Source organism: Varanus komodoensis, unplaced genomic scaffold, assembly GCF_004798865.1.
Source record: "Varanus komodoensis strain SLA01 unplaced genomic scaffold, ASM479886v1 scaffold55, whole genome shotgun sequence".
Classification (NCBI taxonomy): Eukaryota; Metazoa; Chordata; class Lepidosauria; order Squamata; family Varanidae; genus Varanus; species Varanus komodoensis.
In genome coordinates this window covers 3,574,370-3,598,355 of record NW_025336157.1, presented here as the reverse complement: position 1 = coordinate 3,598,355, position 23,986 = coordinate 3,574,370, and the positions used below count along the sequence as shown (strand labels likewise).

The 23,986-nt window shown below is 56.1% G+C and overlaps 1 protein-coding gene across 4 annotated transcripts; it reads right to left on the bottom strand.

Annotated features, from left to right (window-relative positions):
• Positions 1-2,669: 2,669 nt before the first annotated feature.
• Positions 2,670-23,886, bottom strand: USP21 (ubiquitin specific peptidase 21). Of its 4 annotated transcripts, none has more exons than XM_044448764.1 (14): positions 23,816-23,886; positions 21,009-21,104; positions 19,989-20,814; positions 14,731-14,790; positions 13,088-13,211; positions 11,632-11,743; positions 10,920-11,057; positions 9,067-9,131; positions 8,502-8,605; positions 7,746-7,832; positions 7,349-7,427; positions 6,396-6,503; positions 6,010-6,124; positions 2,670-3,308 (listed from the first exon to the last, which is right to left on the bottom strand). In XM_044448764.1, exons 3-14 carry the CDS (start codon positions 20,787-20,789, stop codon positions 3,218-3,220), a joined length of 1,884 nt encoding a protein of 627 aa, XP_044304699.1. In that variant the 5' UTR covers positions 20,790-20,814; positions 21,009-21,104; positions 23,816-23,886; the 3' UTR covers positions 2,670-3,217. The 4 variants fall into 4 exon arrangements, with proteins under 4 accessions (XP_044304699.1, XP_044304698.1, XP_044304700.1 ...); XM_044448763.1 differs by lacking the exon at positions 23,816-23,886 and adding an exon at positions 22,381-22,490; XM_044448765.1 differs by lacking the exon at positions 23,816-23,886 and adding an exon at positions 22,381-22,490 and having other exon boundaries at positions 19,998-20,814.
• Positions 23,887-23,986: the final 100 nt, after the last annotated feature.

Below are 23,986 nucleotides of genomic sequence, written 5' to 3'. Positions count from 1 at the left end.
CCACCACAGCTGCGTCAAGGCTCCGCCCCCTCCACTCGGGATTGGCTGAGAGAGACCGCGACGTCGAGTTCAAAGGGCTGGGCTAGTCCCCTCCAATCGAGCGCCGCGTAGGTGGGGGCGGGGCCAAAAGTACGGGGGAGGCGGAGCGAGTGGAACGTTGGGTATACACATGGCTTTGGCAACTCTAGTGGGCGGAGCTTTGCACTGGCTCCGCCCAGCGGAGCGCTTTGTGTTCAATTTTTAGTCTTTATCGGCTTCGGAATTAAAAGTTAAAAGTTTCGAAACAAATCAAAGCGAGCCCTGCTTTTAAAGAGCTACCCTTCCGGACAAAACTTCTCCGCCTTTAACGGGCTCATGGCAGGCAGCAGTTCGACAGGTTAAGGAGCTTCACCCAACTCGACCGCATTGCTGCGAGTCGCAGCTGCGTTTTGGGAAATACGACAAGCTGCTGTTGCTGGAAGAAAATAGAGCTGCGACCGTGTGGTGGCTAAGAAACGCTGCCGAGATCTGGAAGTTCCAGTTCAGATCTCAAGAGCTTCTGCAATATGGGGGTGGGGGGAATCATCCCCCCGCAATCCATACAGGGGTTGTAAGGAGGTAACACACGTGAAGCACTTCAAACCTGGAGCAGCACTGTACGAACGCTGCGCGTCGACACGTGCACCTCTCCTTTCCCGTCTCCCTAATGAAACCCGAAGGCTGCTTTCCTTCAGGAGTCTCCCAACAAGCATGGGATACACACTGCAGGGATAGTCTCTCTTGATGAGCACGCCCAGGGGTTTGAGCCATCAGAAAAGAAATCCAGAGAGAGACACAAACACACCCCATCCCTGGCGCCTCTTCATCCCAAGCGAGCAGGGACACTAATTGGACCCTGGGGAGATGAACAGGGCAACCAGCATCCACCCGTTTCTCAACACGGAGCTGCCTGGGAGAAGAGCAGACTCCATTCTGCGGTGGAAAAGCCCTAAAGGTGTTGATGCCAACCAGGACAGGGCTGTCTTAACACATGGGAGGAGGGCCTTCTCTGCGGTGGCGCCCCATTTATGGAATGCGCTCCCCAGAGAGGTCCGCCTGGCGCCGTCGTCGTTTTCCAGCGCCAGGCCAAGAGCTTTTTATTTAAACGTTATTTTAATGAACTGTTTATTTATTGGTTTTATTTATTGCTGGATGTGTCCGGTTTTTATATTTTTGTATTGTTATTTATTTCTTGGAAGCCGCCCCGAGGCTTATGCGAATGGGGCGGCATACAAGAACCCCAAATAAATAAATAAATGGGCACTTGCCCGTGGGCCCCTTACTAACCTGTGTATGTTAACCCTTGGAAAATTGGAAAACTTCCAAAATTAACAGTAGTTGTAGTTGTTGTAGAGGCCTCAGTACACTGCTTTGCCTGGGCGCATCATGCCATTAAGACGGCCCTGAACTAGGACTGGGAACAGAAATTATACTGTCTGGGACTCTAGGGGATGATGGATGTTGCTTTGACGCCCCCTGCTGGACAACAGGCTGAGGTGCAGCTGGTCGCAAAGGCTGCCTTCAAAAGCTTGGGGTGTGGGGGCAGATTAAAATCCCGGTGCTGCAGGGGCTTGTGGAAAGGGCAGAAAGCGGGGATGAGGGAAACTGGCTTCAGAACAGGTCCCCGAACTTTTTAATTATTTTAAAAAGCCACCGCAAGCGGGAAACGGCTCCATATCGCACTGGCAGCAGCTGAGGGATCCTTGATGCTAAGTTGCTGGCTGCGGGGTCTTTAGCCATGGGGGGATTGGTCCTCCGGGTTCAAGATGACACACGCCACCGTGGAGAATACAAACTCCACAGCAGGCCACCAATTTTCATTGTGGGCCGCTTAAGAAACGCGACCCATTCTGGGCACCCACATCACAACCAGACACTGGCTGTATTGTGGGTGATCTGATTGTCTGAACAGTCTGGTTTTTTTGTGGCATGGCTACTTACCTCAGCTCTTTGCTGCTGCTTTTCGAACAATGCTTCTTAAACGTGCTTTCTTGCTGCTTTTCCTGCTTTGGTTTTTAATGTGCTTATCGCTATGAACGTTTCAGCTGTAGGGAGACCCTTAAAATGAAAGATATGTATATTCACAGAAACATTTCTGTACATATGTACATGCGTGCATGCTCCCTCCCACACATAATTCATATACGGATGAATCACGGTAGTGGCCTCAAGGATACCCGTCCCCGGGGAACATGTGGCTGAAGGCCCCTGGCCTTAGCTCAAAGGGCTTGCTTGGCTACTCTGGCAACAATTAGATCAGTGCCTTCCAAAAAGCCGCTGGTTGTGCTCCTGAGGAATTGGCCTCCCATCACACCAGTCCCCCAGATCATCAATGCCAACATTGTGAGTTTTGGCCCTCCGGCTGTTTGGCTTACAACCCCCATCAGCCCCGCCAGAAGAGCCAGCGACGGGAGCTATAGGCCAACACACCTGCAGGAGCTCACCGAAATGTATACTTACAGAGCTTTGATTCTTAGACCATAAATAACTGCTCTCCCAGCCAGCTGAGAACAGGCACGGGCTTGGATGCTGCCAGTATTTGTCTCAAAGCGAGTGCCTGCTTTTTTAAAAGACGGACAAATTGTTCAAAAAGACCTCCCTGTGAGGCATCACACCAGGCCCTGCTCCTCCAGTAAGTGGCAAGACAAAACCATTTTTTAGTAAATTTATTCACAAAAAAAGTTTCAGCCTCTTCATTTTTCTCTTGTCATCTATGTACAAAGCCATCGTTATGTACAAAGTCACATGGTCATTAAAATCAGTAGTGGTGAGCAGACATTAATTCCCTTGAGGGCTAGGAGGATGGAAGGACGGGCGGACGGACGGACGGACGAGGGAGGCCCCGCTGCTTTTCCCTGCATGTACATCACTGCTCATGTACGCCCTCCCCACCACTCAGGCCTCGTCCCGCAACCCCAAACCTCCCCATGGGGTCTCTCCCTATCCTGCTTTAAGACCTGGTAAAATTTTTAAAAAAGAAAAACACAGAGCAAAAATAAAAAGAAAGAAAAAACGGGTGTGTATGTAGCAGGCGGATGACCCGGATCACTCTCAGAAACAAACCCTACACAGTGTCCTTTGTTTTATCGGACTTTTTTTTTGTTTTGTTTTGCCGTCTTTTCCTCCGTTTTATTTTAAAAGACCCAAGCACCAGTCTGAGGTAAGAGAGCAGCAGGCCAAAGCGCTGGATCCAATACTCTCACTGTTTCTTCCAGTGCACGTCGTCCGACTCGTAGAAAAGGACGTAGCCCTCGCTTGACGGGACCTGGTTCTCGCTGATGGGAGAGACCCTGTCGGAGGGGGGGAGGGAGGAAGGAAGGACGGACGCGTCAGAAGGACTTGCTCATTCACCTCCGGCACAAGGCCAGTCCTTTCCTGTATACAAAGATCTGCCACATCGAGCGAAGGTCAGGCTGGGGGGGAAGCACCTGCTTTGCACTACTCCTCCTCCAAGCCTGCAGGCCTTTTCCTTCCATGCTGGGGACGCCCGTCCCCGCTCTTCTGTAGGAAAAGCCCAGCGCGCATCCCGACACATCCACGGAGAAAGCATCGATGCGAGCATGGACAGAACCCGCACCTCCAGAGCCAAAAGGTGGCGTCACAAAAGCGATTCGAAAACGCCAGGCAGCAGCCGTCCGAACTCAAGGGCTGCTGAGCGCAGGGAAGGGCAAAATGCCCGCCTGTATGCCCGACGAGCAGAGTCGTGGCAGGGCCTTCCCGTGCAGTCAGAGCCTGCGAGAGAACAGGCCTCGGCTCTCCCGCTTACACCAAGGGCCTCAGGCCTCCCAGCAGCCACGACAGGGGAAAGGCAGCCGTGGCGTACGCTGGTCGTAAGCCACGAAGGGCCGTGCTGGTTTTGAACTGAGCCTAAAAGCCACCTAAGGATGCCGGCTCCACCAAGCAGAGACAGGCCTCTCCAACCAGCTGCCCCCAGCCAGTCAGGCTTGCCAGTGGAGGTGGAGAGTTGCAGGCCAAAATATCTGGAGGGCGGTGGGATATTGCAGGCTGGCACCTTTCAGGAGTATGGAGTCTGGGTGAGCAAGGTGACGTAGGAAGGTGCAGACAGCCAGTTCCAGGCGGGGGGTCAAGAGAGTGAGCCAGAAATAGAGCGCTTGTCCTGTTCCCCCACCTTCTCACTGGGAGCAGGACCGCATACAGAAAAAAGCAAACGGCTCCACTCCTGTGCCTCCCGCCCCCAGTTCCCTTCCCTGCCAGCTCCATCCTCCTTTGCGTTTACTTATAGATTGTATGCTGTCTGGGGCAGAGACCTGTGCTCTTGCACTCTGTGAAGCACCATACCTTTAGATACTATCGCATCACAGTGACAGTAGGGACAATAATACTGTTTGTGTGCAGAAGGAAGCAGAAGACACGGAGCGTGGAATTGCTCTGAGAAAGTTCCTTCCTAAGACACCCAAGCGTTGTTCCCCATCCCTCCGAGTAAGTTTTGCCCTCTTACGGTTGCAAAGATACGCTCACTGAGATCTTACAGAAGGGATTGTAATGGACAGAGACGATTTCTGGGGGCCCAAAGTAGGGGAATGGGCCTCTGTGAAGGAAAGGGACAGAATGGGATCAGGCAGCGTTTCAGAGAAAGCGAGACTTTGGCTTTTGTTTATGTGAGAGTCGCGGAACTTCACTGCCGTTGCCACGGAGCTGGGATTATCTAGGCAATTTAAGTCAGATGCATTTTTAGCACCACCAGCTCTGAGTATGGATAAGCCAACACCTTTGTGGTTTATTATGAGCCTGGATGAAGGGTATTTGTAGCACGTAGGGCTGTTTTCAACACTCCAACCCCTGCCAAGGAGGCCAAGAACTAGAAATAGGCACCTTAAGCCACTTAGCCAGTGCGCTGACCTTCCAGGGCTCTGGGCAAACAATATTAGCCTCCTCACACAGTAGAGACTCTACGACTGAGGAAAAGAGGTCAGAGCGGAAAAGCTTCCGCATTCCAACCCGGATGCAGCTTCGGTTCTATAATAAGAATGGCCCGTGTGTGCAGCACAACCAGCAAAGGACCGCAGAGCGACCAGATGCAGGATTCAGGTTTCCAGACCACCTTGGCCTAATTTACAACCTAAGATGAAGCTTCTAGTTCATACGATTTTGGAAAAGGTATGGGGGAAAGTGTGCGTGGCATCGCCAAAGTATCCAAGGTAGTTTCCTGCCCATGCCTGCTGAGTCACTGAATGAGGCAAGATTAAAGAATTAATTCAGATTGTCCTCAGGACCAATCTCAAAGTACCTTGTGAACTGGGACAGGCACTGGGCTGACCGCTTGTCCAAAACACACACACACACACACACACCCTCTTCTTTGTACCCATGTGACTTGAAGCTTTGCTGGAGTTGTGAGCAACCAACAAATTGTGTGGAGTGTGGAATTCAGGGTTTACACTAAGTTAATTCAGTTTCGGTCCCACTGAGATGAATACAAGTTTGTTCTGACTTTGGGGGAGGCTGAGGCTACAACGGCTTAAAGTTTGTTGATCCAGGAAATGTGTAAACTTCATTTTGGAGTTGTTGGTCCTGCACAGCGGCCCTGAAACTCCAGGCACTGGAGCAGCTCAGCACATCAGGACTTGTGCACACACCTCCAAGCTCATCTTCTCCATCTCGGGGACCTTTGAAAGAAACCTGAAAATTCCCAGGACATGGAAGTTTGTACCCAGAACCAGGGATCCACCTTTTTGTAGAACCATGGAATACACAGTCCAGCAAGCCGGGTTCAAGTTGCCTGGGCCTGTTTCTGCAACTTTGATGGGTTCCCCTGGCGTTTTAACATCACTGATATTGTCTTTGATCTCTTAGCTGGCTCCCTACAACCTTTGCTGCTGAGGCTGCTAAGCATAGCGTTACAGCCATGATTCCAATGCTATTTTAAGGCTGTTTTTGTCAGTTGCCCTGAGCTTTTTCAAAGTGGAAGTCAAAACGTCTTTTACAAGAAGGAAAGATGGAGGAGGGAAGGTCAGAGCAGGCTCTGCTTACCTGGAATCATTGTAAACCCGCCATCCGGACTGATCTTTGCAGAAGGCTGTATAATGGCCGTAATGGACACTGCCGGAATGATTACAGAGGGCGTAAAGGTTGTACACAGGTGTGCCTGTGAAAAAGTGGGAGAACGGGACATTTGAGAACTGAAATAATGTATTCCTCCCCACCCCCGCTCCCAGTTTTGAAAATGGCGAGTCGACAACATAAGGCTCGGAGCTTCCACAGTGCAAGACTGAGAGAGACCCCCGAAACAGAAGGGAAAAGCCATCAGCAAGACTTAACATAGCTGCAGTTTGCAGCCATGGTAAGAGCGGCTGGCAGACAGGTAACATGGGCGCTGCCCGGAAGCACCGGCTGCCCAATGCCGGAACGGAACTCACCGGCCTTTTCACTGGCAAACTCCTTCAGGTTAAGTTGTTGGAGGGGGAAATCCACGAACACGGAGCATTTCTTAATGGAGTAGCGGGTTGTGGAGAACCGATTCAGGTCTTGGGGAGGGTGAGTTAAGGAAAGGCTAGCTGGAGTCGCCAAATCACTCCAAGGGACAGAGGGGAAAATCACGGTCAAGGCGGAAGCCTAGCAGTTTGCCTCTTATTCTGTGGTTTGGCAAGCCTGCGTCAAAGCAAGCCAAGCAGCGATTCAGCTGAGAGGCACGCTTACTTCTCCTGAAACAGCTGCCTATTTGCCTCCATGCTTCTTAAAAATACAGAGCTGGGGGGACAGGGCAGGGTCTGTGTTGGGCTGCGTGCTCAAAAGATCGGTTCTGTTCTTCCAAGATTAGATTCCTCTTCGCCCCTGAACTCAGCAGGAATGGAAAGGAGTGGGCTGCCATCTGGCCTCGGGGGCCGGTGAATCGATCCTTGTCAATACGTGACCAGACGCTGCTGCTGTGATAGGCCGCCCAGCCAAAATGCCCCGGGGGTTGGGTTTGCAGCAAAAGAAAGGGGGGGGGGGGAACCAGTGGAAGCTATCCCAGAAAACAATGCATGTTTCCATCACTTTTTCACAAAGGGGGAAATTTTATTTATTTATTTATTTAGGAGACTTCTATGCCGTCCCATTCGCCAACGCCTCGGGGCGGCTCACATCCATAAATAAACTTCCATAAAATAAATTAACAGTATAAATTAAGCCGCCCTGGAGTGTTCCACAAAATAAAGCCCTGAGAACTCAGCCCATGTTATGATATCAGCTGAGAGCTGTTTCACATGGGACTTGTGTGGGTTATTAGCCCTCCACAGTCTCCCACGGGGCCCGTCCCGAGCGGCTCCGGCCTCGAGCAGCTCCAATATGCTCCCTTTTTTTGCTCCAAATGGGGGACTGGGAAGGATACGTAGCACGAGGATGCGGGGAAAGCGTTGGATAGTCAGCTTCTTGGTGCTTCGGGTCCTCTGCCGGCATTTGTCGCACACCTGCTCCGACAGACGCACACACACAGCGAGAGAGAGAGAGAACAAAGAGGAGGTCGGCTCGCTGTAAGAGACTGTTCTGGAGAAACTGCAGCTGAGAGTTGGCTCTCTCTCTCTCCCCTGCGCTTTGCAAGCTCTAGTTTGTGTCCCCGCGTGCCACCCGCCTCTCACGTCTGCTGTCCCCGTTTTCGGCAGCCGGACTGGCGGACGGAAATGGAGACTGGCTTCGGAGCCCCTTGGGGTTTGAGCCCAGGTTAGACTTGGTGGACTGCTCGGCTCTCCCTGGTTCGCCTCGGCCTGCACCATCTGGCCCAGACTCACCGGTGCGTTCTCAGAATCCAGCTCCTCCTCCTTGGCGAAGAGGCTGAAGCAGTCGAGCAGAGAGACCTTCCCGCCGGTGAAGCCTTTCTGTGGAAGCAGAGCAAGGACCTGCTCGAAGAAATGTGCCACCCTGTTCTGTCCCCGTCACGCTGGTCCTCCAGGGGCCTTACGAAAGGTAGCTTGCCAGTCTGGCTTGTCTCGCTCACGCCTGTGCCCCACTTCCCCCCGGCCTGCAAGACGCTCAAGGCGACGTTCCGTTCCTTCCCCGCTCCATTTGCTCTCACGACCACCCTGTGAGGTGGGTCAGGCTGAGAAAGAGGGACTCGCCCAAGGCTGCCCACTGAGCTTTTGGGCCTGGGTGAGGATTTGAACCCAGGGTTTGCCAGGCCTAGCCTATGTGGCCTTCCCCCACGTGGCACCCTCTGCCTTTGCTGGACCAAAAGTCCCAGGATGGCTCAGGAAGATGGGAGCTGCGGTCCAACACATCTGAAGGGCACAACAGGGGGAAGGCCGCTTTGAGAACAGAACAGCTGCCGGGCGAGTGCGCCCCAGAGGTTATAGACCTCAACTCCCATCAGCCCCAGCCAGCACGACCTGTCCCCAGGAATGCTCGGTGCGGCACTGCGAAAGAGCAGGAGCACCCCAGGTTGGGGAAGCCTGGGCTAGAAGGGCCGACGGTGTGGCTTCCCCGGAGCAGCTTCGTAAAAAGCCTCTCAGCTCCCCCACCAAGCTTGCCAAGACACTGTTTAAACCCACCTTTGGGATAGGCAGGGATAAGTCACAGAAGACTTCAAAAGTGGTCGACCGATAGCCACACGCTTGACACTTGAGGCAGCTCTTCAGCTGGCCGACGAAGAGGTCTGGCAGAGGGAAAGAGCCAGAGGACGTGTGAGAGGCCAGCGACGGGCCGCGAGTGGGCAAACCGGGCCAGTTCTGGCGACGGAGTTCGGCTTTTGCGTCTGGGACTTCTGCAAACGGCGGCAAGCTGGACTCAAGGAACTGGGCTTTCTTTTAATGAACAGGCCAGGATCCAGCCAAGGTTTCAGATTCAGGCTGGTTTAAGCTAATGTTCATCAGCACAGACCACGGTTCCCAAAGTCTGAATGTAACACAGAACCACGGTTTGCCCTTAAGAGAAAAGGGAAACTCCTTTTGCGTACCAAGGTAAAAGAAGCTGTGTCTGAATTAAACCGTGTCCAAACAAGGCCAAAGTACACCAAAGGTTTTCTAGTCTCTTTCACTGATTTTCACACGGCCTGCAAAGGCCTGCCTTGCACCCCATACCAAATGGGGGTCTCACAAGAACGGAAAGGGAGCTCACCCACTATTTTGCTGTCTTCTCTTTCCAGGTAGCGCTTCCACATTTGGTTGGCTTGTTCATCATCACTGGAGAAAGAAATCCAAATAAAGAACTGTAGGAGATGCTGGATTTTATTTGCCTGGGCTCCAGGATCATTGCAGATGGGGACTGCAGCCGAGAAATTAAAAGGCGCTTGCTCCTGGGGAGGAGAGCTATGGGAAATCTAGGCAGCATACTAAAAAGCAGAGACATCACCCTGCCAAGAAAAGTGCGTATAGTCAAGGCTGTGGTTTTCCCAGTTGCAATGTGTGGCTGTGAAAGCTGGACCATAAGGAAGGCTGAGCGCCAAAGGATTGAGGCCTTTGAACTGTGGTGCTGGAGGAGACGCCTGCGAGTCCCTTGGACCGCAAGGCGATCCAACCGGTCAGTCCTAGAGGAGATCAACCCTGGCTGCTCTTTAGAAGGCCAGATGCTGAAGATGAAACTCAAATACTTTGGCCATCTAATGAGAAGGAGAGACTCCCTGGAGAAGAGCCTGATGCTGGGAACAATAGATGGCAAAAGAAGAAGGGGACGGCAGAGGATGAGGGGGCTGGATGGGGTCACTGAAGCAGCTGGTGTGAGCTTGGGTGGACTCTGGGGATGCTGGAGGACGGAAGAGCCTGGAGGAAGGTTGTCCATGGGGTTGCGACGAGTCGGGCACGACTTTGCAACTAACTAAAAACAAAACTGGGAGGACAGCCAGGAGGAAGAAGAGGGGCTTGCCAGAAGAACCGCGTACATTGTCAGGAGCGCTTCAAGGAATAATAGAAGGCAAATGGGCCCGTCCTGAGCAGCTCAGAAGAGGGAGAAAAGGAAGGGAACCAACGGCGTGTTCGACGCCATGCTGAGGCAGGGCTACCTGTGCAGCCGAGTGACAAGGTTGAGAACTGCGGCATCTTGCCCCAGAAGCATCCTCACTGGTGCTGGTCTGGAGCTCAGCCCTTCTAGCCTGCCATGCAAGAGAAGGCAGCACCAAGCTCCCCTGTAGGGCTGTTGTTCAGATGAGCCACTGAATGGCCGTGAGGGGCTTTGGACACCTGGGCGTTGGGTAAATGTTTGATCTCATCAGCTGGTGCCCACAGGCGCGACCATGTCTGACAGCTCCTCAGCTTTGCGAGCGAGGAAATGTGTCCACCCAAGCTCTGGGCTGAGAAAGGGAGAGGAGAGCCCATCCGTGAGCCAAGAAGCAGGCTCCGTCGCTCGGAAGGGGCTACCGGCCCAAGGCAGGTGAGCATCTTGGGAATAAGAGCCGGGCTTGTGTCGAGTCACGAGTGGTGTGAGGGAAGGGGCCACAATGCAGTGACTCGGAGCTGCAGGAGAGCTCGGCGGAAATCAGCAGCAAAGGAAGCAGGCGGTGTTCACTTTCTGTGGGAGCTGTTCACGAATGCAAACTGACCCAAGCTGTGCGTGGATTTCAGACTCGCCAACGCCCCGCCCCTTCCCAGTAACCAAACCCCCCAAAACCAGACCCTTGTGGGGCTCCTGATGGCTCAGAGGAAGCCCCCAGAGCGGCTTCCTCCTTGGAGTCGGCCCTTCCCCTTCAGTGGCCCTCGGGCTTGCCACACCTACTCCAGGCTGGCCACTGGGCGGGCCAGAAGGCAGGACGAGATGGGCCTTTGGGAAGGTTTTTTTTTTTATTCTAATGTATATATTTTAATTTTTATTTATGGGGATCTAATTTATTGTTGTAAGCCGCCCCGAGGCTTCGGCGAATGGGGCGGCATAAAAATGTTTTAATTAATAAATAAATAAATAATAAGGTTCCGCTGGCCACGTCAGAAGTACAAAGGACTGACTTTGCAGCTCCTTCGGCCTGTGCAGGCGCTGCTCACCTCAAAGCGTCAGCGTCTTCCAGTACCGAGGGCCGCTTGGCGTCAGAGAGGATGCTGGGAGTCCTGCGCCCTTTGCGATTGATCTCCACGTGCAACCGATCCATGAGAAACTTCAAAAACTCCTGAGCGTCCTGTTGGCTGCCAGGGAAAGAGAGAAAAGGCGTCAGCTGCCTTATATTCTCAAGACATTGACGGGAGAAAAAACAGCAGAAGAAAAAAACCTATTTCCTTTCATCTGGAGGATCCCAGAAACATTCACGGCTACAGATGCAGCTTCTGACGACTTTTAAGAGCAAAAGCAAGCTGTGGATCACAAGATGGAGAGGTACAATATCCCCCACAAAACACCACTGACTTTCCCCTCATTTCTCCTCTCGGATCTTTGAACAGAAACCCCCACGTCACTGCCAAACAACTGCCTTGCAATGAATAGGCGCTATTTATACCAAACCAACAGTATATGCGACCCTTTACAGTTACAGAAGCGCCTTAGACAGGTCTCTGCTTGCAAGGAGCTTACAATCCAACACAACTGAAGCTCCACTCGATTTAGCCCCAAGGGAGCTCTTCTTGGGTACTCAGGTTTTGACTCCGCTTGAGGGGAAAAGGGGAATTTGGTCACGGGTATTTTGTGACCGCAGGGACGAGCGGGGTGCCGAGGAGCAAAGCACGGACAGAGGAGGAGCGAGGGGCCAACAGAAGCCTGGCTCACCTGTATCCCGTAAACGATGGCACGTATTTCTGAAAGACAGCTTTGAAGCGGCTGGGATTGGCGGCCTCCGTGGAATCGGGGTGCCACAACGTGGCGATGACGTCTGCGAAGGCTGGTGGGGGTCGCCAGAGATCGGGAAGGGGGGAACACAAGAGCAGCTCCGGTTAGGTTTCCGCCTGCGCCACTGCACCGGCGGCTCGCGGGCGAAAGGGCTCGGCCGCCTTTGCCCTCCTTGTTGCAAGGAGAGGCCCCAGCCGCTGCGCCCTGTGCGGGGCTGAAGGAGAAGCCCCGAAGCTGGGCGAGCGCGACAGAGAGGGCACGGCAGAGCATGGCTCCTGAGCCGAAGGCCTGCCCGGCTGCAGGGAGCCCCTGACGGGCCTGGGTGACCGCAGCAGGGCGGAGAGTGGCAGGATCCGGACCACCCTGCTGGTTTCATGTATTAGTTCATTCTTTCCATCCTGCAAGGCCCGCACAGCCCTCTTTCCCACCTCTCCTGGCAACAGCAACCCTGTGGGGTAGGCCAGAGAGAGTCAGGGAATGACCCAAGGTAAGCCAGGGAGCTTCGCAGGGGGCCTGGAACCCAGCCCTCCCGAGTCCCCAGTCTGGTGCTCTAACCACTACACCACATACCAGGGCTCTCCACAATTCAGCAGGCTGCATAATATTCTGCAACATTTAAAGGGGCACTGTGAGAGTGCTGGGAACGCCCCCCCCCCCCCGCAATAGGTATCCCAGAGAATGGCTGCAGTGGGAATTCTCTCCCAGGAAACCTGCTCCCGCCTTTCAGGCTACGGGGTGACGGACATGCAGCTGGCACATCCTGTTATGATGAAGCCAGCTCAGCCGCTTGTAAGGCCCAGGGTACATGTTTCTGTTGGCATTATGTATGTTGGCGTTTATTATTCTTATGTATCGCTTTGTCTATCGTTTCAATTCTTGTAAGCCATCCTGGGACAATTTTCGTATAGGAAACGGGCAGAAATATTTTCAATGAATGCACGAATGAATGAACGGTGTGTGTGGAAAGTCTTGTGCACCCTGGCAGTGTTGGCCCAAGGGTGGCCCAAGGGGCCCTTGCACAAGCCCACTCACGACGGGCCCGGACGGTTTGCTCCACTGAACTCAAGCGCTTCCGAAGGGCACGGAAGGAGTCTGTGAGCTTCAGGCTGGCAACGCACACCTGTCACAGGTAGGAGAGGGCGAGGCCAAGCGCAGGAACTAGGTGCCTCAATCAGCAGCCAAGGCCAAGGGGCTTATGTAAGTGTGGCCACCCAGGCTGGGATTAAGGCCTGCTGGAGACCAATTTAGATCGCTGCAATGGCCCAGGTGACAATCTGGTTATGTAACCCCTCAGGCAGAGAAACTAAGGCATGGCCAGGAAAGATTCCCTCCCCCAATCCACACACACACACACACACACACACACACACACACACCCCGCCAGCACCCCGCTCACCTTCAGTCAGCTCCTGCTGTGTCCGGAGCGTGCCGGGCTGCTCCTGCCGGAATTCCCGACGGAGGCAGTAATCCCGCAGGGGCTTGGTGCTGCTCAGACACTGCAGCACAGCGTTCATGAAACACTGGCGGAGAACAAAGGCAAGCAGAGCAGGGCGTCACGGTGGCCCGCGGGAGCCCGTTCCCCCCCGCAAGCCCGCCAGGGAGCGCCTCCAGGGACCGCCGGCCAGCGTGGCTCGGGGGGTGCATGCAGGAGATCCATGCGATGCCGATGTGAGCGCCTGGCCAGCTCCCCAGCAAAATTCCTCTCCTGGCAGGGAATGAGCTGCGCTGGAAGGAGGAAGGGAGCTGGGGGCAGCTGCCGAGAGACCACGACCGAGCAACGGCAGGGCTGATCCTCGTGCTAGGCCGGCGGGTCCCCCAGGGGCTGGGCACCCACAAGAAATCCGGTTGCACCGGGGCTGCATGTGGTGGGTGGGGCACACGGGCAAGGAGAGGACCTGGTGGGGCACATTGCTGGGATCTTGCCGCCTTCCCAACACCCTGGGGCAGGGCTGAGCAGCTTCCCCAGGAGCCAAAACCACCCCTAAATCCGCCACCCCGGCAGGGGGGAAATGTGGTGCTTTTGCCAATAGGCAGGGCATGGATGTCTCCCCTGCAGATGCCCACGAGCGGGACCCCCTCCCAGGCATGTCCTCCAGGAACTGATACAGAGAGGCCTTGGATCCAGAAGGAACTCTTTCTCCACCGTGACAAGTATCTATCGATAGCCTTATTCTCCAGCAGGGCCAGCTAATCTCAGAACAGTTGGCACCCCAGAGTTTGGAACCCGGCCTGCAGCCACACTGCGAGGCGCGGGGGGCAGCGGGGCCAGGGAAAGGAGCTAAGCTCCGGCTCCTGGGCAGCCTGGGGCAGTGAGACGACGACTGCTAGATCTTCCAGGGCATGTTGCATTGTGTGCCTGCTTCCTGCGCTTGGCACGGGGCGATTGAAGGAAAGCCCTCCAGCTCCGCCTGGCCTGATGCAACCAAGCAGCCAACGCCTTCCGGCACTCTAAGGGAGGCGGGAGTGTCTCTTCCCAGTGCGGATTGGTTTCTCTGCACTGAATGAGAGAAACTGACTGGCCAAAAAGCCGGGAAGGCAATCACTCCCGGCAACTCCAGCTTGCCCAGCCAAAGGAAGGAGGATGGGGGTTGAAGGCCAAAACATGTGGCAGACCCCAAGCCGTCTACCCCCGCCGTAACACAAACGCACCGCTGTTTTGCTGCCAAAATGTGAGGGGTCCAGAAGCCCTCTTTTGCTGGCCGGACACTGAATTTCGGCAGCATCGCCGGCAGGGCCGTGGCTGCATGTGCGGGATTCCTGGAAAGGTGGGCGATTGGCCCCTGGACCTCCAGAGGTTGCCCACCCTTGCTCGAGAGGCCCTGCTTCTGTTGCCCTTTCTGGAAGGCTGGCTGAGCCGGGAAACAAAACCGCCTCCTGCAAGAGGATCTTTCCGGCCCAGCCTGCTTTCAGACGCCTCGTGAAAAGGAGATGAAAACGGTGCCCTACGGGGACACTTGAGGAAGCTTTGTGAAAATTCCTGTGCCGGGAAAAGGCCTCTCTACCTGGGGCAGGGAGGGAAGTGCGGTGCTGGCTTCTTACCGTGTTGCCAAGGTTACGGAGTCCAATGTGCCCAGAGCCCAGCAGGAGCGTGTGATGCGTCTGAAAGAGAAAGAGGGAGGAGCGGGTGACTTGCTGGTGGCGACGGCGTGTGGCTCTGGAGGGTAACGGCGTGCGCTCGTCTCGTGGCTCCACATGTGGGCCGCATTTCCACACTGAAGCACAACACACCGGCTGCACAGCCCCCTTTCCCGCCCTGCGCTCTGTCCCCGAGGCAGGCACATCTCGCCAGCCCAGCACTTGCCCGGCACCTTTTCTGGCCCGGTGGGCATTCAGACATTCTGAAATACATGCACCTCTGCTCCAGGTGTGGAAGTGGCCCAACTCGCTACTCCGCTATCTCTCTATCTAGTGACACCCTCAAGGTTTTTACCGCTCAGGCTCCCCCTTCTTCAGATCAGTTCATCAGGCTAGCTTGAGCAATTAAAGCCTTAGGGTTTTCAGAGGCGCTGATTATATGCCAATCATGCAGATATTATATTTTCTCAGCCAGTGAGCCATGTTCAGGAAACAGAGGCTGCAATTCCCAAAAGTATTTCTTCCCCTGGGATATTTTCAGTGGCAGCCTTTCTTTTAGTCCTGGGGTAGGCCATGCGCAGCCCCTCCGGATGTAGACGGAGTCAAATGCCAATGACCGGGAATGATGGGAATGGCTGTCCAAAGGCATCCGGCTCCCTGCCCCTGCATCACTTGGGAAAGAAGAGGTGGAGGAGATCAGAGGAGGCCAGCTGCCAAAGGGGACGGTGCTCCTGCAGAACGGAAGAGGGGCGTTCGGTCCTTGCAGCTGCTCCCACAAGCCCAGCTGCCCGGGGAAAGCTCTCTTTGGTGCGGGTAACAAGGGACTCCGCTCCCCTCCTTTGCAGCCAGGCATTCTGGAAAGCAGCAGTGAAAGTACGAAAATGAGCCAGGAGAAGTGGCCCCCCGTCGCCGGCCGGGGCAAGAGTGGACAGTGGCCCCCAGAGCACTGAAGAGCACTGCTTGTGGCAGATGGTTTTCGGGCAGTTTGTGGCCCAGAGGGAAGGAGGGCACCCTAGAAGCTGTGGGGAGCAGCTGTGGAAACCCACTTTAGCACTACGCACAGGTGAGCTCAGGAGGCAGACAGTGGCCATGGGGCACAGCTATGGGGAGAAGCCGGGGGTGCGAAAGGAAGAGCTGCGGGAAGAGCCGATTGCTGATGGTCGGGCCGGGCCGGGCCCATGTGCCGCCACCTACCACGGAATTGAAGCAGCTTCCCAGCAGCCGCATGGAGGGGCATCCAAACGGACCCTCCCCGCCAACAGCCCACCCCCACCGGGCAAGAAGCAGGGCTCTCGGGCAGGGCGGGGACCACGCGGCGCTCCGGCCGGTTACCTCGCTGGTCATCAGCAGCAGCCCCATCACCGCCGTGTGCACCACCGACTCGGAGATGTCCGCCACGCGGCCCTGGAGCTCACGCCTGGTGGCCAGCGTGCGGTGCAGCTTCTGGGGCAGCTCCACGAGGGTGGCCCCCTGCAGCCCCGGCATGGCTCCCCGTCTGTCCGGGCCGGGAGGGAAGGAGGGAGAGCAACAGCCAGGCGAGGCACGCGGTGCAGCGCCAAACGGGAAAGGGCCTCCAGGCCCTCCCGGCTCACTCTATAAGCCATCAGCTCAGTGGCTGATCCGATTTCCCCCGGCTATTCTTGGCTCTCCTCGGAGCTCATCTCTGTGGGATTAATTAGCAGGGAGAGCCACTTTGGGGAGCAGGGGCTGTTTCGGGAGCCATGGTGCCAGAAGGAAGGCGAGAAACAAAAATAAACCAACACAAACACGGCGCGCAGGGCGCCTGGGTTACCACCGTCTCGGGGGAGCGCTCGCCTCCCTGAAGCAAGGAAGGGCTGGCGAGTGCCCCCCCCCACTGCTCCCAGGCACTGCCTGCCACACCACGATGGTGCACCCCAAGAGTGTGCACGCGACCCCTGCACCCCAAGAGCGAGACAGACTGACACGAAGCGTTGGCCAGAGGTGGGGTGGAGGGAGCGTGTGCCACGTCTGGGGAGGGGTCCTGCCCTGGCCCCTCCGCCCCCCGCCCAGGAAGTCCCCCCCCCACTCCCGGGGGACCCGGCTGCTGACTCGGCACGTGCTGCTCCACGCACCCGTTTCTATGGCAACGCCGTTTTGGCTAGGCCAGCCACCAAAGCTGCCTTCCCCCTGGCTTCCGCCTCCCCACTCCCGATCCGCCTTGTGCTTCTGAGCGTCGGAGGAGCGCGCGCAGCCAGCTCAGCCCCACGGCCGGCACAAGGCTGCTGGCACAGCCGGGCCGCCACGGCTTCTGGGGGCCGGCCTTCCCCGCAAGCACCTCTGCTTAGCCTCCCCGGGCGGGCGCAATACATCAGGGCACAGGCCACGAACTCTCGGCAGGGTGGGCACGGTTGGGATAGAGGGGCTGTCATGGGCACGCTCACAAAATGGCTGCCCCCGGGGCTTGCCCATTCCCCAAAGGGCTGCCCATGTGGAACGTTCGTTTCCCAGAAGACCAGCAAGACTAAAAGAAAAGCAGCTCCACTGAGAAAGGCGGCAGAAGGGCAGCGAGAGGCACAAGACGCTGGGAGGACCCATTTTGCTTCTCGTGCTGCATTTAAGCCCAGCTTTTCTTCCTCCTGCACAGAAATCGAGGCAGCTTCCGAGGTTCTCATCCTCTGCATTTCCTCCTCACAACCACCACCCTGCCAGGCAGGTTAGGCTGAGAGTCTGTGACCGGGCCAAAGCCATCCGGTGAAACGAGAACCTGCCCACTTTTTGCCTGAGACTTCTTTTCAAAGACCACAGGAAATCTGCACAAGCTAAAATTTGTGTGCCTCTCGAAGTCAGGAATCTTTCTTGGGGCCAGCCCGATTTGCCCCACAAGAACCTACTTTTCTCCTACAAGAAGCTCCCAAATACCCACCGCATAATCATAAACAAGCACAGGTAATAAGTCACTCTTGTCAGGGCTGATTCATTTCTAAAATAAATCAGATTTTGTATGCTTAATGATGGTGGGATGAAGACAGGCAGGGGGAAGAGACTAAAAAAACCAAAGGCCCATTTTCAGAACTCCCTGTGAGCTAAAAAAAGAACTGAAAACAATAATCAAATGTGTCTATTTGATGTGCACAAATCTTGTAAGCTTAGCAGAAAACCGCAGTGCTGAACTAGATGAAATACGGCAAGCTAATGGAAAAGCAGTGAGAGAACAAAACTGACAAGGTTATTTGCCAAGGGAATATGCTGCACCTGGTTAGATAACAGACTTGCAAAGACCATAAAATACTAAACCAGAGCAAAGGCACACAAAGGCTCAGACCCCATCAGTGGAAAGCACCTATTGAGCACATGCGCAGACCTTGGCTCCCGATGAGCACAGCCAAAAAGGCCCTCAGCTCCAGATCTGGACTGGAAACTCTGCACAAGTCCACTGGACTGAAGGGAAGGGGGTTTCCCAGCCTCAGACCACTTCACTTTCCCTGCCCGGTTGTGCTTTCCGGGAGCAGACACGGTGCACCGAGCAGGAGGCTCAAGCAAGGAACGCGACCGGTACGGGCCACCCTCCCACACGGACGCGGCTGCACGCGCTCCGGACGAAAGCCTCGAGGTGGCCTTCAAGGAGGAACGAGATGCCTGGGCAGCTCCTGGTGCAGGTGTGTGTCAGGCACGTGGTTTTTCAAAAGCACCTGCACGGCAGGCTGCTCGACAAGAAAGACCCCCCCACACCCCGTGCTGACTGCAGGAATGTTCTCTCTGCACAAGACCAAGGCTGGAGAGGTGCGGCTCCTGAGGACAGCTCCCAGGAGAAGCTGGGACCCGGTCAGGACGACGATCTGCTTGTCCCACTGGGCCACAGCCTGGCCCCCGGTCGAGCGGCCCCACGGGGAGCGCAGGCCGAAATGCCCCGAGGCTTTCCCTTGCACTGCGTTTAGAGCTGAGCTTGCCCGACAGGCGACGTTCCACGCTGTCTATTACAGGGGGCAAAACCTGCCGTCTGGGGGTGACACCTGAGACTCCACCGCCAGCCACAAAATGTGTGCTCCTTGCCCGTGTCCCCACGGCCTATATGGATGAACCTGGCACAGCCAAGGAGGCTCAGACCAGAACTCCATCTAGGCCAGCCAGTGGCCAACCAGCTGCCCAGGGCATCACACGCAGGACGGGCCGGGAGGGCAGCAGCCCAGGTTCCCAGCCTGGTGCAAACAGCCAGACTGCCTCTGGCGCTGGAGGGGACTGGCAGGAGGGGCCCCCTCCCCTCCAGGAATGTATCTCTGGAACTCTCCGCTTGTGTGCTCGTGTGGATGTGCACACACCTGGCCCCGGGCCAGCATCACGTGCAAGCCTGAGAGCTGAGGGGGCGGACTCCTGATCTCAAGGGAGCCCAAAGACACGTGCCGAGTGTCACCAGTACCCTTGCTGTGGTCCACCGAGAAAGAGCCGGTGCCCAGGAGCCGGGCAGCCAACAGAAAGCTGGAGAGGCAACCCCTCTTGCTTGGGCAAAAAGCAGGCTGGCACAGGCCCCACCGGAGACACGCTGAAACTACGACCCCCTCCCACACAAGCGGCTTCAGACGGGCTCCACAGCAGACAGGGGAGTCACCCCACACTGGAGGGGCTGCTGCGGGGAACTCCCCGCAGGCTTGCCCCAAGGCATGCTGGGAACGGGCGTGCCGGAAGGGTCTGTGGCCATCACCAGGCCCGCTTCCACCACCGGAGCCCCGAGGAGTCTGTTACACGCGCATGTGCGGATTGGGATCCAAGCCAGTTGGACGAAGGTGAAGCGGCTGCGCAGAGCGTTCGCCAACACGCTCTGCCACCACTTCCTAGGGACTGAACAACGTAAGCAGGGCCCTGCTGGAAGAGGCCAAGAGTGCCCGCTGCCACCTCCCGCTCAGTCGTAGCCAGGACTGCCAGTGGCAAGGGATGATGGGAGTTGCTGGCAGAGAAAACCTGGACAGTGGTAAGTTGCCCCCCATGCCGCAGAGAAGCCCTCTCCTGTCGCCTGTCCCAATTCGCTGTGGGGGGCAAAGGAGCTCGGATCGCGGGGAGGACCGGCAGACTGCCCCAACCAAGCCCCTTCTCTGTGCTCTCTGGGACATGGAAGCCCGTGCCTTGCCCAGCACAGAGAAGGGCGGAAGGGTGGGGCAGGGCCCTCGCTGGGCCCCGCCAGGCCCTCTGGCGCTGCAGGAACCCAAATACGGCTCTGCGCCCCTGCTCTAAGGGGCCACTCGGGTCGCCGGGGCCGCGCCGCCCCTTACGGTGCTCGCCTTCTCCTCCAGCCTGCTCGGCACGGGGGTCTTGCTGGGGGGCGGGCTCGTCGATCCCAGGATGTCGGGGGAGCAGGCATACTCCATGGCCTGGGGGTCCGAGGCCCGAGTCCTCAGGCAGGCCTCCGTGCGGACGGACAGCAGCGTGGTGGGGGGCCTCCCGTCCAGCCCCGCGGCCACGTTGACCCTCCGGAGGGAGGAGCTCCTCTTCAGGGCCAGGGCGCCCAGGCCCAGCTTGTGGCCGCACGAGGGGCTGCGGTCCTGCAGGGCCAGCCGGCTCAGCACGGCGCCCAGCTGCTCCTCCCCGCGGCTGCTGGCCTGGCTCAGGTCGCCGATGCTGATCGATTTGGAGCGGAGCAGGTTGCTGCGCAGGCACCCCGAGTCCGGCCCACCCAGCAGGGCCCCGGCCGGCATGGTGAAGGAGGCGCTGCCGGAGATGGTGATGGACGGGGCGCAGCCGGGCACCTTGAGCGCGTGGTCTGCCTTGACCGGGCCCCGGCGGGAGGCCGAGGCCCGCATGTCGCTGCGCTTGGAGGCCCGGCCTCGGTCCAGCTCCAGCTTCTTGCACCGGTCATCCAGCGGGCTCGGCCGGGGGGGCAGAGGCCGGAGCTTGGAGGTGGCAGAGAATCCGTTCGCTGTGGCGGAGGAGGAGGAGGAGGAGGAGGAACAGCTGCGGTGCTCTTGGCTTGGGGCCCGGTGTCCGTTCAGGAGCTTGCTGGTGGCTTTTGGCTGAGAGGTGATGACTCCCTGCTCTCGTGCCCGGCTCATGCGGTGCTCGGAAGCTTGGGGCATTGTGGAGAGAAGGGAGAAGAACGCCCTGAGAGAAAGGCACAAGGTTACGCAGGTTAGAGACGTTAGCCTCGGAGTGCCTCTTGCACAGCTCCGAGGCACGCAAGTTTCTAGTCCCTGAACAGCAGGCACGCAAGTTTCTAGTCCCTGAACAGCTGGTGCGGAAGAGAGCTCAGCAGATCTGCCAAGCTGCACGAGGCACCCTCCCTCACCGGTACGTACCTCTCATACGCCGAGAGACACTTGCCCCCCGGTCGGCCCCCGGCTCACACCTCACAGAGGTGGCTGACCACGAGAGGGCCCCCGTCGGCTGTTGCCCTGCAAAACAAAAAGACTGAGGAGGAGCTGGGAGGGGCTCTTGCCGTCACCCAGACACACTCTCACTTTCCCCGGGCCCAGAGAGAGCCTGGGGTGCTTCACCAAAGGAATGGGCGGCGCCTTCCCGTGCTTCCATACCTCCGTCCAACAACAGGTAAGTTTATGCTCCCCATCGGCTCCCAGGGACAGATCCGGAAGCAGACAGATCTTTAAACCCTTAAGGGGATCTAACAGATGAGCACCTCCCATGATGGGGATCGGCCTCTGCGGAACAGGCTGAGACTATGGGAATGGCACAAAACCAGGCAGGAACGGGGCTGCTGCCCAAATACCTGCACCACACCCATCGCCCATGACACATTTCAGCAGAGCTGCCGCCGCCGCTGCAGCTCCAAGCTGCAAGGGGTTCGGAACGCCCGTCCTTCGTTACCATTCGCACAGCGCTGGCGGCGTACACAGTGTCTTGGAAGTTGCCTCACTTTAAGCAACAGGTGGCCACAGGTGAGGGGAAACTGCATGCAGGTGGGTGAGTGGCCTCCTCTGAAGGAGATGGCGAAGCACCCACCACACCCAGCATGGACATGTCACGGGCTACTGCAGAAAGGTTGGAGGACTGCACCCCGATCCTTAATAATACCATATATATTTGAATCTTGCTTTGTAAGCAAACTCCTACTGGGACACCCGCCTATGAAGTATTTGTGATATGGAAGTCAACAGGGGAAAACTCTGCTTTCTTCCTGTTAGAAGGACTGCCAAGACTCCAAGGCAATGCATGAGAAGATCCTTCCAAGTGACACATCCAAAAACTGCTGTTTTACGCAAACTCTAAGAAGCAAATTCCAAAGGCCCTGTGAAGCAGAACTATGGTCAATGCAGAGACTACAGAAACTTAAAGAATGCAAGAAGCTCGTGCTGGGCTCAGCCCTGGCTAGCCTAACGCTCCAGTTCTAGCAATGGGCAGTCCCTTCTTTTCAAAGCAGAAGGCCACAAAGAACAGCCTCTGTTTCCCCACAGTGTCCAGCTGCTACAGATAGACTGCCACGGTATGTGCAGGTTCTATTTTTAGAGGTCACGGATGTCAACTGTTGGCAGATTTTTCTTCCACAAATGAAATATGAAGAGGTCTCCAGCGACAGTGGTCAGTGGGCACACAGATGCAGCACAAGATACCGAAGAGTTACAGCCACTTAGAAAATTCACTGCCATAGCATATAGTGAGGGGGAATCACATGAAGACTGACAGAACTGAAAGCAAATGGGTAAGAGAACTCACAGGGAATTGAGCAGGTGTTCCATCTGCCACACTTCAATTTCGCATGTAAATAAGGCTGCATATAGGATAGACACAGTAACAATAGATCCCACAGGGATATCTTGTTTTCCATATTGTCCATAATTAAAGAGCCAGTGGACTAAAGAGGCAGGAAAGGGTGGTTAGGTGGTTCATGTGAAGGTATTAATAAAATTAATACTGAGATTCCACTGCATAGAAGCAAGTTTTCTTCTTTTCTTGTATTCCCCACTGAGCCCTGTTTTTCATTTTCCTGTTGTTGAAGTATGTGACAACCCTTCTTTACGTCCGCCTCCATCGCTCCCATCCATTTGTTTCCCTGTACCTACTTTAGATTGTAGGCTCCTTGGGACAGGGACCTGTCAGACTTGTTCTTTATAAAAGTAACATGTACACACATCAAATGAGGATGACTAAATCATTTCAGGATGCTGCCAACAAAGCCAAAACCCATTCCAAGGAAAGTAAAAGCCTGCAACTTAAGAGAAACCGTGCAAATATCAATACAACACATTTTTAGTTCTCCCGGCTTCTCCCACTTTCCCTAATCCGGGGCCAGACAACAAGCAGCCCTCCAGATGTTTTGACCCACAACTTCCATCAGCCCTAGCCAGCACAGCCCCTGGTGAAAGATCATGGGAACTGTAGTCCGAACATTCTGCAAATGACAACCTTGCCTCGGATGTTAATATCAATGCTTCATTAAATCATGGAGATACCCAGACCACAAATCTAGTCCTCACAGATCCATCTGATCCAAGAAATAGGGACAGTCACATACTTAGCAGTTCCTACTCCCCTCATATGCCATTTTCAACCCCTCTGACGAATGCAAAGATGGGGGCCTCGCTCCTACGTCCAGCTCCCACGACGAGGGCCCGTTTACTCCATCGGGGGAGGTCTCCCCCCGTTGCCAAGAGCCCACCCCACCGCAAGCCCCACACAGTACAGCCCGGCCTCATCTGTCGCCCTCCAGCCCCTTCCCTTACTGGACAGAAAATCACATCGGAAGCCCCCCAGCCCTCATCCCACCCCCCAAACGGAAAGAACAGGGAGAGGGCATCCCCCCCTCAGGCTGAGACTCACCCACATATTATTATGCACTGAGCTTACATAACAATGTACGGCAGCAGCCCCTTCCCTCAGCCCCCTCCCCTCGTGTCATACACAGATCGATGTTTGGGGGTCGCCAGGGAAGCAGGAGGGGCCCCCACAGCCTGCCAATACGCCCCCCATCCCATTAGGCACCAAGAAATAAAAAGACATTCAATTAAAAAATGGACCTCTACCGCCTTTTCTCCCGCTCCTCCACTGGAATCCCCATCTTTCTAAGCGGCCGTTGCTGCCTACCCCGGACCAACAACCAGGACGCTCCCCGTCCCGGCCCCGCAAAGGAGTTCAGGTGTGCGGGCCTCACCTCCTGCACGACGCCATGGCAACAACTCCTGCAGCAGCGGCCGCCATCTTTGTTCCTCCCCCTCCCTCCGCGGGCTGCCCGGACAAGGCCAGCTTCGCGCCGCCTCACCGCGCACGCGCCGACGCCCTTTCCGGGCCTGGCGCGCCCGGCGCGTGCGCGTATCAGCTTTCT

Excerpts from the sequence above, each read along its gene's own strand:
- USP21 (XM_044448764.1), bottom strand. The coding sequence starts at position 20,789 with ATGCCCCAAGCTTCCGAGCACCGCATGAGCCGGGCACGAGAGCAGGGA. Across the intron at positions 8,606-9,066 it reads AGAAGACAGCAAAATAGTGG|ACCTCTTCGTCGGCCAGCTG; the intron begins GTGAGCTCCCTT and ends TCCCTCTGCCAG. Across the intron at positions 6,504-7,348 it reads TCCCCGCATCCTCGTGCTAC|ACCTGAATCGGTTCTCCACA; the intron begins GTATCCTTCCCA and ends ACCCTCCCCAAG.